General features: G+C 44.3%; 1 protein-coding gene across 4 annotated transcripts in view; it reads left to right on the top strand.

Moving 5' to 3' along the window:
- Positions 1-15878, top strand: part of TFAP2C (transcription factor AP-2 gamma) — a 33284-nt gene extending 17406 nt beyond the window's left edge. For 3 of the 4 annotated variants that reach the window (XM_081011396.1, XM_081011395.1, XM_081011397.1), the window contains exons 3-7: positions 4-55; positions 2475-2697; positions 4390-4508; positions 8995-9136; positions 13752-15878. In XM_081011396.1, the coding sequence (XP_080867522.1) occupies positions 4-55; positions 2475-2697; positions 4390-4508; positions 8995-9136; positions 13752-14037 (822 nt within the window). In that variant the 3' untranslated portion in view covers positions 14038-15878. The remainder of the gene's footprint in view (positions 1-3; positions 56-2474; positions 2698-4389; positions 4509-8994; positions 9137-13751) is intronic. The other variant, XM_081011398.1, reaches the window with a different exon arrangement.
- The last annotated feature ends 1472 nt before the right edge of the window (positions 15879-17350 follow it).

Genomic DNA, 17350 nt, shown 5'->3' with positions numbered 1-17350 from the left:
CAGCATGTGGAAGATCAGCATTTATTAATGCATGACCAGACAGTCATTAGAAAAGGTCAGTAAATCTGCATTCTCCTGTTGGTTTTTCCTCGTGTCTTCTTTTTAAAAAGATAAGAATTTCTAACCGATAAAGGCTAGTTTCATAGTGGTAGATTGTTTTGGAAAAAAAGATTTTCTTCCGTGTGGCTTTTTTCTTTTTTAAAAAACGAAGTTTCTGTAAATGAAAAATCGAGCTCCCCTACTCCTTTCCAGTTCTCTGCATGAGCTAGCATGTGTGCCGGAGGCTGTATTCCATATACTGTAACCCATTTACTCCAAAGTAAGTAGGTTGTGGGTTTGACTGGAGTGTGCATTTGTTTACATACAGATGCTTTTAAAGGCTGTTAAAAAAAATAATCCAGGATGTGGAATTTGGGACTAATAAAATGGGTTATTAAATTTTCTTGTGGAAACTTTAAAAACTAGTCTGAGCTGTAATTTCCCCAGGAACAGCAAATAACTGTACTTGCCATACCAGGAAAAAAAAATACCCTGATGCAACATTCACATGGGTGAACTGTTGCTTTTTAAGCCTCAATATTCTATTGTATGGGAAAGCGATTGCTTCCCCTCTTGAGATTATTACCAAGTTATGGTTTTGCACTGTGCTGATTACAGTATGATTATGTCAAGAGTCTCTGAAATGAATGAGCTTCTATCCCTGAGCGTGTAAGGCAAAAATCTAAGGCTATTGCAGATACTTTTGAATTTTTGCTTCCTTATTCATATGGTCTTTGGAAGCGAAGCAGGAGTGTTTGGCAAGGCAGGTGAATTAATGAAGAATTGTCAAAAGCTGATTGGGTGGCGGGAAGAAATGTTCTATTGATCTAATCCAGGGAAGAGTAGATGTGGATCCCAAGTATTACAATACAGGCTGGAGAAAAGGCTAAGAGCTTTTGCCTGTTATCAAATTAACCAGGGAATGCCACTGTTTTGAAGCAAAGGTCTTTATTCTCTCCTGCATCTACGAGTTTGCTCATGTTGCTTTCCTTTCCTTATTAGAAAGGGAAGACTTGTCACTACTTTCATTAATGACCTGGGTGGTGGGGAGATCTCTGTTGAAAGATACAGGCAAATACACAGATAGGTACAGGCAGGCATGGAGGGAGAAAAGTGAAATTGCCTTCAGGCTTTCTGAGCAGGGAGGAATGGGTTAACCTTGCTGCCCTATTGCTTCTAAATGCATGGGCTTTAGGATTTATCCACAGTGAAAAGTTTTCATTGGTGGCATTTTGGGGGGGGGGGACTGATGTGGGGGATACCAGGGTAGATGAACTCCTTGAATCCTGTTCTCTGTCCCTTCCTTCCCTCTACTTTGTTTAAAAATAAGAATAAAAAGGAGAGTTTTTCCGGAAAAACCCCAGGGTGACTTGGAAAGGAAAAATGTGACTGAGAAAAAGCAGAAATGTTGTTTTGCTGTAAACTGTGCCGATCTGAGAATTAGCTCACGGCAGAAGTATTTTTTAATTTATTTTTTTGCTGTCAGCTTCATGCCGCTTGAGAATCTTCCTCTTTTGATAAAGAAAAGTATTGGGCCGGATTGTTAAACCGTTTCCTGGTCCATACATTATAAGGGGGGGGGAGGGGACACCGGCCTTTGATTTGGCAAAACATGACTGTTTCTCAGGCACACGTAAGATAAGTTCTACTGACTTGCTTACTTTACTACAATTCCTGCAATGCAACTGTGCATTTATGGTGGCTGCTTACAAATCCCCCCTCCCCATGCAAAAAAAGCAGGGAATGCATAACTAAAGAAAAAGGATATAGATTTGCATGAAATATGCAAATGTAGATATGAAAAATTATTACTGTAAGTTAAATAAATGCAATGATCTCATGATAGTGGGAAATACGGTGACCTTTATGTTTGCTCAGTCTGCTATCCAGGTGAGGGGCAGATTCCAGGTTGATGTTCTCCCACCTTACGGTTCTTTGTTGTTAAAGACGGAGCAGCTGTTCAGACAGAGGATTTTTCCCTGTCAAGTAGGGCATGCAGCCACCCAATGCCATTTCAGGTTTCAGAAAAAGGAAACTTCCTTTAGTTAAATGAAGCTTGCATTTTATAGCAACAATAAAACTGAGCATTTCTGCCAGAGAAAAATAGGCTGCATTGCTGCAAACTGGAAAAGCAGTTAAGCATGCATATGTATGTATTACTCTTTTATCATTAAATAATCTTAGTAGGAGTGCATCAAATGTGGATGGTCTTCTACATTTTTCACTTTCTTACTGTATAGTTTGCAGTTAAAAGTTTCATGAGAACCCCATTGGGAAATGCATCTTAATGGGTTAATAAAATACAGTGGATTTATGACGTCTAATAGATCTATTAAATGTTAAGTGATTTAGACTTCCCTAAAGGAAAACCCAAAAGTGGGGGAAAAAACACACCATCCTCTTTCCCCCCCCCCTGTATATCTTGGTTCTCCTAGGTCCTATTTCATTAACGAAAAACAATGCATTAGGTCTCCCTTGCCAGAAGGATGGACTTATCGGCGTCGTGATCAACCCCAACGAAGTATTCTGCTCTGTTCCTGGGCGGCTCTCTCTTCTCAGTTCGACGTCTAAATACAAAGTGACAGTAGCAGAGGTTCAGAGAAGGCTCTCTCCTCCGGAATGTCTCAACGCTTCGTTGCTGGGAGGGGTTCTTCGAAGGTAGGAGGCTGTGATTTCCACCCCCCTCTTCTCTCCTCCCCCCCCCGCCCCGTCAAAACTATTCCAGTGACTAGAGCTTCTCATACCACCTCTTAAGCCAAACGGCATGTAAATACCATTTTTGTGTCTCAACAATTTTGCGCAGGGAGATGGAGTGAAACCCAAACGCTGCATCCTAATGCAGTTTATTTCCAAGCTCTGTGTTCACGCTCTTCTTTCTCTTTAGCACCCCTTGCATTTCCAGAAATGAAAAGTGCTATAACAAGTCTAGAAACAAGTCCTCTTTTTCCTGTTAATGTAACACGTTGCTTCTCAGTCTACAAAAAGAGAATCTTGCACCCATTATTTTCAGGTTTTCTTACTCACTCGGCCGCCTGTGTACCACAGTGTTTAAATGGCGTTCACATAAATTAATAATCGGCCGATTCCTCTCCCACCTTTCAACCCAAGGGTACAATTTCCAGTTGGCTGTTAAGGATGCCAACTGGTCAAACTTCTCACACCCATAGATACATGCCTACACCCATGTGTCTTTAATAGCAAGTCATAGGTGAAACACCCGGCGGGTGAAGCTTTCTGAAGCAAAGTGAGCCATGCTCCCTGCTAATGTCTGTGCACTGAGCTGCTGTTATAGCCACAGCTGCAGAGACAGATCAATAAGCTGGCAACCCCTAGGGGGATCATCAGGGCAGCAGAACTTTGTTGGAAAGATGTCCAGGGCTCCTGCTCAGTGGAACAAGCAAGGGGGTCTCCAATGCAGTTAGAGTTGGCTTACTGCAGGCATAGGCAAACTCGGCCCTCCAGATGTTTTTGAGACTACAATTCCCATCATCCCTGACCACTGGTCCTGTTAGCTAGGGATGATGGGAGTTGTAGTCCCAAAACATCTGGAGGGCCGAGTTTGCCTATGCTTGGCTAACTGCATTTTTAACTAACACATATTGTTATCTAAAGACTGGACCCTCCATCTCCCAAGATCATGAAGTCTAGGGCTAAAAACAACCTCTAACTGCACCCATGGAGAATTCTAACTTGGATAGAGAGAGGAGAGATCTTCTGAGCAAGGTTCTTGGATAGGTTAAAGCACACACACACACAGTGTTTTAAGAGCATCTGTTGTGGTTACTTTCTAAAAAGAACCAGAGCTATTGGCGTCCTTGAGGAATAATCAAAAGCATGTGGTTCTAAACACCAAAGGGGGGTGCTGGTGAATCCAGCTCAGACCCACCCTCCCCAATATTCCTGCTCCTCAAATGGTACTCCTGATTTTGAGGGCCTGGGCTGGGATTGCAATCTTGGTTAATATATCTATGCTTGTGCCGCAACAAATGCTCAACTTGATGCTCCATGCTTGTAAAAGGTTCAATTTTCATTACGCCTGCCGTAAGCGTAATGATCTTTGATAGTGTGAATGCAAAGGCAAAGCGTATTCTCTCCCCCCCCCCGCTTCCTTTCTTTTTGATCTTGCTTTCTGATGTTTATGTGATGGAGCATTAAAAAGTAGGTCAAAGCTTGTTTTTCCATTCTGACCCCCCCGCCCTCGATTCCTCTCCCCCCCACCCCCGCGCAACACAACAAACTGCACTGAATGTCAGTAATTTGGCATTTCTCAATTGCTTTGAAATGTGGCCTCTATCAGGGGTGTGCGGCTAAATAAAACACTGTCCACCTCTTTCCCCCTGCTATTTGCAGAGCCAAATCTAAAAATGGTGGCCGATCTCTAAGGGAGAAGCTGGACAAAATTGGCCTCAACCTTCCAGCTGGCAGAAGGAAAGCTGCAAATGTGACTTTGTTGACATCGTTGGTGGAAGGTCAGTCTTAATTCTTTATTTTTTAAAAAGAGCCTTTCTGGGTAAAGGACAAACGAGGTGACTTGGATGAGCATGTCCTCTAAAGCTGTGTTGTTCCATTTTCAGACTTTAGCCCAAATATTCATATCTGGACTTTCTGCTTCAGCCGTTGCCAACATGGCTCTCTCCAATTGTTTCTGGACTGCAATCCCTGGCTGGGGCTGATAGGAGTTGTGGTCCAAAATGATTTGAAGGATAAACGGGAGACCCACACCATGCATTTAAAGTACGTCCAGCACACCTTTAAAAACTCCTGGGAATGGTGAATTTCCCCATTTGCAGAGCCAAAATCCCCAGTAAAGGTAAAGGGACCCCTGACCATTAGGTCCAGTCGTGACCAACTTTGGGGTTGTGGCGCTCATCTTGCTTTATTGGCAGAGGGAGCCGGCGTACAGCTTCTGGGTCATGTGACCAGCATGACTAAGCCGCTTCTGGCGAACCAGAGCAGCGCACAGAAACACTGTTTACTTCCCACCGGAGCGGTACCTATTTATCTACTTGCACTTTGACGTGCTTTCAAACTGCTAGGTTAGCAGGAGCAGGGACCAAGCAACGGGAGCTCACCCCATCGCGGGGATTCGAACCGCCTACCTTCTGATCGGCAAGTCCTAGGCTCTGTGGTTTAACCCACAGTGCAGTGGCGTAGCGTGGGGGGTGCAGGGGGGCCTGGCCGCACCGGGCGCAACATCTGGGGGTTAGGGTTAGGGGGCACAAATCCACGGGTTAGGGGGTGCAAATCCATGGGTTAGGGGGCACAAATTACTTGCCTTGCCCCGGGTGCTGACAACCCACGCTACACCACTGCCACAGTGCCACCCGCGTCCTTAAAACTCTTATTAACTAATTACAGTTCCCAGGAGTCTGCTCTATAAATATGCACTGGATGTACTTTAGATATCTGGTTCGGATCTGGTTCTGCTCTAAGAGTGTTTAACTTGAATTTTTTGTTTTTTGTTTACCACTACCACATGGTGTGTCAGTGCTGCTGTTGACTTGCGCCCCTCCCAGTTGAAGCCCAGTACTCCAAAATCATTAGGAGGGAGAAAGAGAGAGAGATATAAATGTGGGGGTGCAATTTCACAAGCGTTAAATTGGGGGTGGGGCCATTGATGTAATACAGGATGTAGGCTGCGTGTGTTTGTGGGGGTTAACGTTCATCTGAGACTGCGCAGACTCTAAACTGGAAACTGAGCTGCTGCAACTCCATCCTTGTGACTCATCTGTGTGTGAACAAGCAGCTGATCTGTGCTTGAGTAATCGACAATCCCAAATTTTTATTCATAGAAATTTTTATGGCAGCGCTTCTCAAAAAATCTGGGTCGCCGACGTGTGCATAGTCTCCTTTGTTCCTGTCTCTTCTCCCTCACCCCCAGATTATGTCTCGATCCATACTTTTACCGTTGGCCAAATAAATTTATTTCTAGGATGGGAAGGCAGAGTGTGCTCCATCGTTGCTTTTCTGCAAGAGCTGCGGATGTGGTGTAAGCAGGAGAGCAAATCGGGTAGCCTCTCCAGTGGAATCCTAGGAACCTCTCATCATTTAACTAATTCATTTCCAGAGGCACATTAGTGTGTGTCCCGCCAGACAGTTTGGCAAATTCTTGCGCCACTGCATAACTTTTGATTAAGGAGTTTGATACAAAGCTTTAAGGGGACTAGATCTAGTTGAAATTAATCCATAAATTAAGAAAGTGTCTCAAAAGAGTTTTAAGAATCCGGAATGAGAATGTTCATTCTGATAACTAGCTTAGGAATGTCCCCGAGACAGCAGAGTTCAGTGGTGGAGAGTTCCCAGTAGAATCCAGTGTTTTGAAAGAGCAATAGCTCACCCATAATAAAAGCTCCATCAGCCTCCAATAACCTTCAGATCAGAGAGAACTGTTTCCAAAAGAATTATTATTATTTTTTTACTTGGCGGTGGAGTTTAAGGCGAGAGTGTAGCAGACAGAAAGCACATGCAGTGGTTTACTAACTGAGAGTAATGCTTTATTAAAGCCATGGTTTCTTTGGGATAAATAATCTTTGGGATTGCAGCCATGGGTTCTTTTTAGGTTTTCTACAAATAGAATGTGTGTTTAAAGCAAAAGATATAATGAAGGAGGAAGGGAGAACTTGTTGGTACTACAATTCCCACCATCCATGACTGATAGCCATTCTGTTTTGGGTTGGTTTGAGTCTCAACAACATCTGCAAGGCCACAGATTCCAAATTTTGGATTTGATAGATTTGCAGTTCCATGTCTTTAAGCACATGGTGTACACCCATTTGAAATAATTAACTGAAATAACTCGGGGGGGGGGCCCTGAGCTAGTTCACATGTGCATGGATGTTTAACTTTGATGAATGGAAAATGAATGTATGAATGGCATCCATTGAAAACAAGCATGTCTGAGATGATGCACCACCTGTCTGTAGCAGCTAATCTATGATGGTTCACTCAACACTTGCAAGAGATCACTTGGTGCACATTCATCACTTTTATTGCAACATAGGCAAACCATCCTGTATTTTCTGAGGAAATGTGTTCCATCACCGGAATGCCGGGTCGATTGAATTCAAATGGGTGAAATATGCTTTGCATCCCACATCTTTTGTTTAACTGGATTGTCTGGGTGGAATCCGGATCCATTAAAATGAATAGTTGCTTTGCTAGTTGTTTTGATGGGAGTTGTCCTCAAGTTTTGGATGAGTGTCTTTTTGGTTCAAGCTGCACCAACCGTATGGGAGGGGATGCGCTGAACTTGTAAGCCAACCGTGGTAGCTTCTGTCGCTGTGCGGCTTTACAAATATCTAAGCGGCTCGGAATTTTGTGTTCATCCAAGCTACTTAATTGTGAAGTAATATTTTGCAATCTCTTTTGACATCTTCCAAAAACAGTCTGGGAACAGAGGCCAATTACAGGATGAGAAGGTAGAATTTGGCTAATTATTGGGGTGGGGGTGGGGCGGGGACGTAGGATGATGCAAGAAACTCTGCCTCAATCCTAAACAAAATCCCTAGAGCTCCAGTCCAAAGAGGATGTTTCTGTATAGACAATTGTCCAAAAAGGGTTTCTTGCTGAAACTTGTTTTCAAGAGAACTTTGTTTGATCAATAGAGTAGCTCAATAAGTCTCCACCCTTTTTGGGGTCTGGACCCACCGTTAGCCTAACATGTATGCCGTGGGAAAACCAGGCCATCTCCCCCCCCCCCACGAGAGCATGGCAGCCATTTGGGGCACCTTGGTCTCTTGCACCATTTCAGGAAAAGATCTCTCCCCCCCCCGAAAAGTGGTTTTTTTGAGGGAGAGGTCCATGATCTTGCAAGGCGCCCCCAAATGTCTGTGTTTTTGACGCTGTACCCAAAGAAAATGCTTTTTCCTAGCCTGTGATCTCACGTGGCTCACGTGACTTGTGCAGGATTTTGGACCTGGAAGACTGTGTCCCAGATTTGGGCCACGTTGTGTTGGAGGGTATGGTATGTGAGGACTCGCGCCGCCTTATTTCCACATATTTATAGGGTGACAATGCTACTTCTGAAACCCTCATTAGGTCAGCCTGCAACCCAGTTAGCATAGCTTTTGTCAACCTGGTGCCTTCCAGATGTTTGGGACAGAAGCTCCCATCAGGGATCAGAGACTGGGTGAGAGTGATGGGAACTGTAGTCCAAATGGTAGATTACTTCAAGATGGTGGGGACCTTCTTGTTGCCTGCTGAAAATCACTTCATCTTCTGCATCGTGTGTTTGTGTGTGTGTGGGGGGGATAAGTTGGTGCGCTCACAAAGAGACAGGCCCTGTCCACTCTTGGGCCTGGTTGTGCCAGCCTGTGGCTCCCTATGTATTACTCATTTCACCCCAGAGATTCTAGTCCTTCATGGTGAAAAAAGTTTCCCATCCCTAGACTAGCTGATCCACACTCTAGAACAAACCAATAGGCTAGCTAGAACAAGGGGGTGAGGTTTGTGAGGCCTTGGCCTAATTTTCCTTGGGCAGCAAGGAGAAATGGAGGACACCGCACCCATATTGTGGACTTTGGCCACTGGTTGCACCAGCTTGGTCCCCTGTCCGCACGCAGCCCCTGACAGGCCACCCTCAAGGGTTATCCTGTGGCAGAATTCTGTCAGTCACTGGTTTAGACTAAGAACAAAGAAACCCCTTTTGCAGCCTTTGGATGTCAAGGCAGAATTGCTCAGGTGTTGTAAATTAAACATAAATTATGAGCCTGCTGGAAAATTAACTTGGACTTTATGGTCTTAAGTAGGGCATATCATGAAAACGGTGTATTATGTAAAATTTGTGCTGCAAACTGCTTTTGTTTTTTTTGGAGGGGAGGTATTAAACTAATATTAGATATTAACTTAATATCTAATGTAACTCACCCTGGGACCTTGGGGTGAAGGGTGGGTAATTAATAAAATGAATAAGAAGAGGATGATAATCACAGCTTTATCTTTTCTCATCTTTTCCAGGCGAAGCTGTACATCTTGCCCGGGATTTTGGCTACGTGTGTGAAACTGAGTTTCCTTCCAAGGCTGTGGCCGAATACTTAACTCGGCCGCATCTGGGGCGTAATGAGATGGCTAACAGGAAGAACATGCTGCTGGCTGCAAAGTAGGTATTCTCTTTTTGAACAGGAGCATCCTGGACGACCAATTTGTATTTTAGCATTTGTATCGTAACCCTTAGTTCTACATAAAGGAGGACTGTGATCTGCATGTTAAAAGATTTAGGGCAGGCATAGGCAAACTCCGGCCCTCCAGATGTTTGGGACTACAATTCCCATCATCCTTAGCTAACAGGACCAGTGGTCAGGGATGATGGGAATTGTAGTCTCAAACATCTGGAGGGCCGGAGTATGCCTATGCCTGATTTAGGGGATGGTGGCAGTTGTTGAGGCTTGCTTTAAGGCAAGGCTTCCTGATATTGCTGGATGGGTCATGCTGGATGGAGCTGATGGGAGTTGAATAATTACCTGAAAGTTTCCCTGTCCGCAGCCTATAGGCTCCTACAAGGACTGGTTCCAAGTTCAAGGGCACTCTGCCTAGTGTCCACAGATGGGTCCCCTCCCCTCAGTGCATTTTTTAAAAATTAAAGCAAGCTTAGGTTCCTGAAGATGTTGAATGTATATGTTTGCCTGATACTGTCTTAAGCAATGCTACAGAATATTGGAGTGATTTTCATAGTAATAGAGCAAATTGTCTGAATTCTTAGGCTTTTTGACATGCAAAGTTCCTTGAGTGGGGAGGGCTGTTCATTTCCTGGCAGCTCCAGGGAGGGTAGAACAAGACTCATTGCAAAATGCTAAAGAGCTGCTGTTGGTTGATCTCTGTTGACCCTCTGTGGTGCTCCAGATGTTATTGGACTCCAGCTCCCATCAGTCTTGGCCAGCGTGGCCAGTGGCTACTGATGATGGGAGTTGTAGTCAAACAGCAGGTTCCTCATCCCTGCTTGTAGGCAATTTACTCATTGAGACTGGGCAAGGCTCTGACTCCGTATCAGCCTGTTTCCTGTGCTCCTTCCGAAGTTCAACAAAGTTGGGTTCAAGCTCACCAAGGTGAATGCTTTAGTTCAAATTAGAGTGGTGGAGTTAATTGCATGCTTCATCTCTCCTCCCTCCCCAACTGAAAGTCATGCACAGCATCCAAAGGTGCTTCTTTGTTTGGTTTTTGCTGATCACCCACCCTCTCCAGTCCAAGAACAAGCTGCTCCTCAAGGGTTTGGGAAGACCTTCTCAGCACAGCGTGGGATGTGGCTTGGTCGGTGGTGGTGGTAGGAGGGCTTTGGTGGAGAATGTTGGAAAATTGGTGGGACTTGCCTTGTGCAAATGGGTGTGTTTCTCATCCATGCAAAATCAATATTCAGCTCAAGACAATAGTTCTTTAAAAGACTTCCATTTTGGGGGTGACACTCGCAGATTGATGGGTACTAAAAGAAAGCGTTTGAGGTGAATTTTGTCTGATGTCTAAATCTACCAAATATTTTTAATTTGAGTATTCTTAAACCAACCTTTCGCTTTTTGTTTCCCCACATGTGTTTTGTCCTAAGATTTTTTGTGTGTGTGAGTGTGTTTTTAATGGAATAGTGGACTTCTCTAGGAGGCTGTAGCTATTTTGTGTTTAAAAAAATGTTGGCTGGACCTCAGGATTGCATAGCTAGTTCCTGATACAATAGAGTTTTATGGTGATTTGTGCCAAAATCTGCTTTGGGTATCATGGTGTCTGCTTAGAGCATTTTGAGGTTTGGAGGGCAGCCCGATTTTTACTGAATCCAGTGGTGAAATTTTCTTTGAATGGAGAAAGGATTTTAAGAAGAAATCTGAAGGCTCCAGAATGCATCACACGTAGGCTATTGTTTCAGGATGACAGCTTTCCAAAGTAGAGCATTACGTATGTTTCTGCATTTGGGGCTGGATGAAAACGCTTTTTATTTTTAAATGGTGCTTAAAATGTCAATACGAGGAAATAAGAACCTTTTAGCTTTAATATGTCTTGGCGAATGCTTGCAAGATCAAAAGGCACCACGTGCCTTTTGGAGCAAAGATTCATCAAATCCTAGTAATACAGTGATCCCTGTGGGGGTTTTAAGATGTGAAACATCCAAAAGCATTTTAGGTGCATCCAGCAACACATTTCCACTTACAGCCTGCAAACTTGGTGAATGGTTTGGAATTTGCAGGTATTTAAACTTCTACCATATTTCTCCAGTGAGAGCTAGCTAGCTAAAGAGCCAGTATGGTGTAGTGGTTAAGAGCGGTAGTCTCGTAATCTGGGGAACCGGGTTCGAGTCTCCACTCCTCCACATGCAGCTGCTGGGTGACCTTGGGCCAGTCACACTTCTTTGAAGTCTCTCAGCCCCACTCACCTCACAGAGTGTTGTTGTGGGGGAGGAAGGGAAAGGAGAATGTTAGCCGCTTTGAGACTCCTTTGGGTAGTGAAAGGCGGGATATCAAATCCAAACTCTTCTTCTTCTTCTTCTAAATTCACTGTCTCTGTTCTGTTGCCTTCCATACCTTCTGCAAAACCAAAGCTGTGGAAATTGTCATGCAACTGTACCTTAAAAGCAGATTAAATAAAGCAGGTCTAGGCAGAAGATCATACGGAAGGGAAGGTTTTCCTTCCAGTACTCAGGGCCTGGTACACTAGTACCACCCTCCAGAATTGAGCCTGGTGGCTATGTGGGTGCTTGTGCCATGTTATAAGGATTGGCGTAATACAATCTTTTCTTGCTGCCCAACTAACACCCTGGCAGCAGCATTCTGCACTAGCTGCACCCTGTGGACTGTATTCAAGGGCAGCCACACACAGTGCATTGCAGTAGCCCAGCTAAGAGGTTGGTTCACTGATGCCTGACTGTCCCAGCTCAGGAAGTGTTCATCATGGAACATAGCAGCTTCTTATACACCAAGTCAGACCATTAGTTTGTTGTTGTTTAGGAGAACAGTTTTCCCCAGACCTTTCTGGAGAAGCCGAGGGCTTTATCCGGGGCCTTTTTAAACGCACTCCGCCCCTGAGCTAAGGCCCTTTCCTAAGCCACCTGTGCTTTCAGAGAAATTTTAAAATTTTAATTTATTAAATTTGTATACTACCCTTCATCTGCAGGGCAGTTCACAGGTAGCTTAGGAGTATACTCCTCTAATCTATGCAGCTGCTCCTTTGGGGAGTGTTGCCTTATCCAGGACAGGCCATCTCCCTAATTTCTGTACCCATGAGCCACTTACCCACAGCAGCTCCATCTAATCATGATTCCGCTTCAGTTTGTTGGCTTGCATCCAGCCCATCACTGCCTACAGGCACTGGCCCAGGACTTGCACATCTTCTGATTCAGATGGCATGGAGCGATAGAGTTGGGTGTCACCTGTGGGCTATTGCACTCCAAATCCCCAGAGGACATCTCCTAGTGATTCCATATTCATGCTGACTAACATGGGAAACAAGACGGATCCCTGTGGATCTCAAACCCCTTGCCCAAGAAAGGGTGCTTTTGAGTGTGTGGCAGGGCAGTAGTTGCATAGAAACTTGGTGTCCTGTTGAGGAAGATAGTCCTTCAGTACAATGGGCACCTTCTTCCTAAATAAACTACTCTCTGGACCAGTCAGACCATCCCTGCCACATCTTAAAAGCCATGGTGGGCACAAGGGTCGAGAGAGCAAACCCACATCCCTGGGCCTCAATAATTGAAGCTCATATTGCAAACTCTGAGCAGATGGTGCTCTAAAGGCCCTCACAGGACCCGCATCAACTGTGGGGTCAGATTTGCGGTGGGGATGAGAGACTCAAAGGCCCTCAAGGGCCTTGATGAAACTTTCACGGTGCGCTTAAGAGTGTTTAGCCATGAACAGTCTCAGATTGATAACATGGTGCAAAATAAGCATTTAAAAACACACACAAAGTAGTCTTATAGGAGGCAAAGAGGTTTGCCCTCCCTCTTAAAATTCTGAGGGCCAATGTAAGAAATCGTAGCCTTCTCTAGGAATAATAAAATGAATACTGGCTTCCCCACTGCCCTCTTGAGGTGGTCTTGAAGGTGCCAATGGCAAATGCATTGGTGATGTCAGAAACACCTGTTCCTTAGGCCCCTCCTCCAAAAGGCTCAGCCCGCACTTGCACTCTACTGGGGTTGCTTTGCTCCCTTCCTTGGTGGTGCTCTTAGTGTGCTGAAGGGGTGGCTGGTGGGAAAAATCAGCCTCCCTTCGCTCCTGCTGTCTCTTTTACCACCTCCTTTGCCCTACCAGCTTCTGAGCTTTGCTACACAGAAGAACAGTCTGATTCGGTATAAGATAACTGCTTTTTTTCAGCCTACCTTGTAGGATTGCTCTGAGGATAACAAACACTGATCTGAGCTGTTCAAACAGCTGACTTTTGTGACACAGGAAATGGCAGTTGTGTTCTTCATTTCTTTCAGTTAGCTCAGTGTTCCTCACGCTTGGGGGCGGGGGTCTCCAGCTGTTTTTGGACTACAATTCCCATGATCTCCAGCTAGCAGAGATGATGGGAATTGTAGTCCACCAACAGCTGGAGACCCAAGTTTGAGAAACAGAAAGGTAGCTGACATTAAAATATATTTCTGTGTTTTAGTATACATGGGGAAGTGATTAGACACACCCACCTACACACCTGCCCACTGTAATATCACTCTTGACTTTCTGATTCGGCAGGCCGTGCCCCCTTTTTAACTGTGGCAGCCGATGGTTTTGTTGAAAGTTAATTCCATGTGTTGTCTCTTGCAGGCAGATCTGCAAAGAATTCACTGAACTCCTCACTCAGGACCGCACCCCTCTAGGCAATGCGAGGCCGAGCCCCATCTTAGACCCTGGCATCCAGGGCTGCTTGACTCACTTCAGCCTAATCACCCACGGCTTCGGGAGCGCTGCGATCTGTGCTGCCATGACGTCCGTCCAGAACTACCTGAACGAAGCGCTCAAAATAGCAGACAAAACGTACATGAACACCGGCGACCAGAGCCCTGCGGAAACCAATAAAAGCATTGAGAAAATGGACAAGCACCGGAAGTGAGTGAGAAAGAGGAAGAAGCCAGACTTTTGTATACTGTTTCTCGCACACAGACTTTAAGATCGTCTTGCCTAGAGGGCATGTAGATAATCTTGTTACAACTTGCTTCGGGGCGTGTTTTTCGTTTTTTAAGCATCCTTTTCAGGCTCCTCTGTGAGATACATGTGTCTCTCTTTCTCTCCTTTCTTTAAAGCTGCTGTTATCCATTCATTGTGGGACCAGGGAACCGAAGATAAACATGAGTACAAGCTTTTAATTTCATTTTTTAAAAGAAAAAAAAACTTTTAAACAGTACAAAGTGGTGCTATTTTTTTTCTCCTTGTATGGAAGTCTGTTTAGTGCTGTTTCTCAAAACTTCGAATAAGATGCTCTTTTTCATTGCGTACATCCTGATAGCAGCGTTCAGATGGAACACTAAACCGTGGTTTTTTAATGTTACCTGAAGCCCTGGAATCGAGAACCTCCCTCTTTGCAGTTGCAAGGATGAGATAGGAAGTGTTTGCTTCCTGCCTGACACCAAGTATAGTTTATCCGTATGTTAAAAAAGGACAAACCATCATTAGTGTAAATTAATCTGCCCCAGTTGATGCTCTCTAACTGTTTTGGACTTCAGCTTCCATCAGCCCATGGTAAGAGATTATGGGAGTTGTAATCCAAAATGTCTGAAAGGCATCAAGATTGGGTGCAAGCTATGGTTTGATAATAACAATCCAGAACTATAAACCCCACGCCGACCCGGGTTGCTTCGATAAATCACATGTTTACACACAAATCATTGTTTATCATTCTGAGATGTCACAATAAACTAAGGTTAGTGTTAAACAGAAGGCAAATCCTTCCAGTTTCCCTCTCATGGCTGTGCCAGAGAATAAGAAGAGAAGAATGGGATCATCAACAGGGTTATAAGCAGGATTCCCCTGGTTCTGGAAATCTTTGGAAACCAGCAACAACATAACTCAGTATTAACCCCAGGGTACCTGAAGCCTTGACAAGGCAACCAGGACTGTAAATGTAATGGGAATTTTTTATCCAAAGGGAAGTTGAACTTGGTATAAAGTGAAATAAATTGTCTGATGGTTATTTGAACACCTTGCAACCTCTTGGGGGCTTTTTGAGAGTGATTCAGACTTCTAGGCACAAATCCTGGAAGTTATTCTAATGCAGACTAAGCTTCTGCTGGACTCAAATGAACACAGAGCAGCCAGCACTAAAGTGGGGGAAGCGGAACCTTCAGCTGCTCAGATCTTGTTGGACTACAGTTCCCATCATCATGGCTGGGGATGATGGGACTTGGAGTCCAACAGTGCCTGGGATACCACAGGCTTCCCATCCCTGCAGTAAAGCGTACTGTAGCAGTTCTTCTTACACAAGGAAAAACTAGTTCAAGCTAAAAAAAAATGCAAAATAAACTTGCTTCTGTTTTTTTTAAATGCCAGGATATTGCAGCTTTATATATGTCATCAGGTCTTGTGTTTTTAAAATAGGAAAAAAACTTGAAAGAATAGGCACATTTTTTTAATTTTTTTGCCTATATAGGCCAAAAAGTTATATATATATGAATATATATAAATATATATAAATATATCCAGGGAGGTTTTTATGTGTATAAGGGAAAACAGTGTGTTGGAATGTATATATTTATTTATGTGTAATTTAATGGGTCTTGTAAATAATGGTGAACATTTTAATACTTTTTTTTATAAATGGGCTTCAAAATTTAAAATCCCCCCCTTTCCTCCCCAAAAAAGGTAATGGGTAAGCTCAAATACACTGCTACACAGGTCTGTTTATGCTGGGTATTTAAAAGTGACTTTTTACAAAAAAATAAAAATGAAAATCCTCAATTCTTGCCACTGTAGATTTTTGTATCCGATCTGAGGTGTGTATTGACAAAGCAATAACTTTGTGTACTTGGTATCCATTCAAAAGGAGTGTGTTTGTGTGAGTGTGTGTGTGTGTGTGTGAGAGAGAGAGAGAGAGGGGGGGGGGGAAGAAGAATGGAAGTCATAAAAAAAAAACTACATCCCACTTCACTTGTAAATGTCTTCCTGTTACCCAAAAGGCATTGTATAGGATAATCCATATAATAAAAATATTCTGGATAGAAAGTATTGAATGGTGTTTAACTGGAAGTGGGTTGGGGGGGGGGAAGAGGAAGAGTGTTTTTGCTTCTTATGGGGGATGGGCAGCAGAATACCGAAAATGGACATTGTAATTGAATACACAGTTCTTTATAGTGCATCGAACTAATGGAACAGACATGTGAAGCTGAGTGCCAGCGCAGCTAATGGTTTCAATTATATCAGGAACCATCTCTCTATTGCCATGACTGCTCTCTTCCCCTACCTCCGTCCTCACGGATAACGATGTGCCAAGGCAAAGAAGGAGCCTGAAAGCTTCCTTTAAAAAATAATAAAATAAAATAAAATGCTCAGTCTAATCACTTAAGCATATAAATTCAGAGCTGGCCCAAGGCACTTTGTTGCTTGAGGCAGAGGAGAAGGTGGTACCTCCCTCCCATGGTCAGAAGGTGACTGAGGACCAACTTCAACACTGGTTACAGGATAGCAAAAAAACCCTGCACCGTATGAGGGGTGGGGCCTGCTGGCTAGTTTAGGGGGTACAGGGCATTCCTGGCTTCTGCCCTCCAACAAAGGGGAGCAGCCAGGGAGGTGCTGCTGCTGCCACTCCTCAGCTTCTGCCGCCTGAGGCACTTGTCTCCCTCTGCCCAATGGTTGGGCTGGCTCTGTGTGAATTGAATCTGAGGGTTCCAAAGGCACAGGCCTATGGTGCATGTTTTGTTTCTATGCCCATCCCAGCAATTTCTAATGTGGCGATTCCTGAAATGGGAGAGCGTAACCACAGTTCCATGCATTGAAAGCCTCAAGGTTGGATTACAGCAATGCGCCAACTGACCTATAAGGCCCTGCACCCCCTGGGATCTGGTTACCTGAGAGACTGCCTTATTTCTTACATCCCCAGTAAGGCACTGGGTCTCCTCTAAGTTTCCCACTCTGTGGCAACTCAGAGCAGGGCTTTCACAGTGGCTGCCCCTGCTCCATGGAATAATTCTGATGAGATACGTCAGGTGCCCATGATCCATACTTTGGAACGTTGTTTTTTTTGTTCTGACAAGCTTTCCTAGTTGGATGAATAGGTCTCTGCCATGGGCATCCACTTCATCTTGTCCTTAAAAACCCATCTTTGGTTCTTTGTGCTCCTTTTATTATATTTTGTACATCACCTTGGGACCCTGGAAGGATTGGTCCAAGAGCAAGGGAGCCACTTCTATCAGCTGTTTGAAAAGCTCAGCAAT

This window comes from Podarcis pityusensis (assembly GCF_964106645.2).
Source record: "Podarcis pityusensis genome assembly, chromosome: 6".
Taxonomy (NCBI): Eukaryota; Metazoa; Chordata; class Lepidosauria; order Squamata; family Lacertidae; genus Podarcis; species Podarcis pityusensis.
Note: the sequence above shows the minus strand (reverse complement) of the source record. Positions and strands in the feature narration are given on the sequence as shown.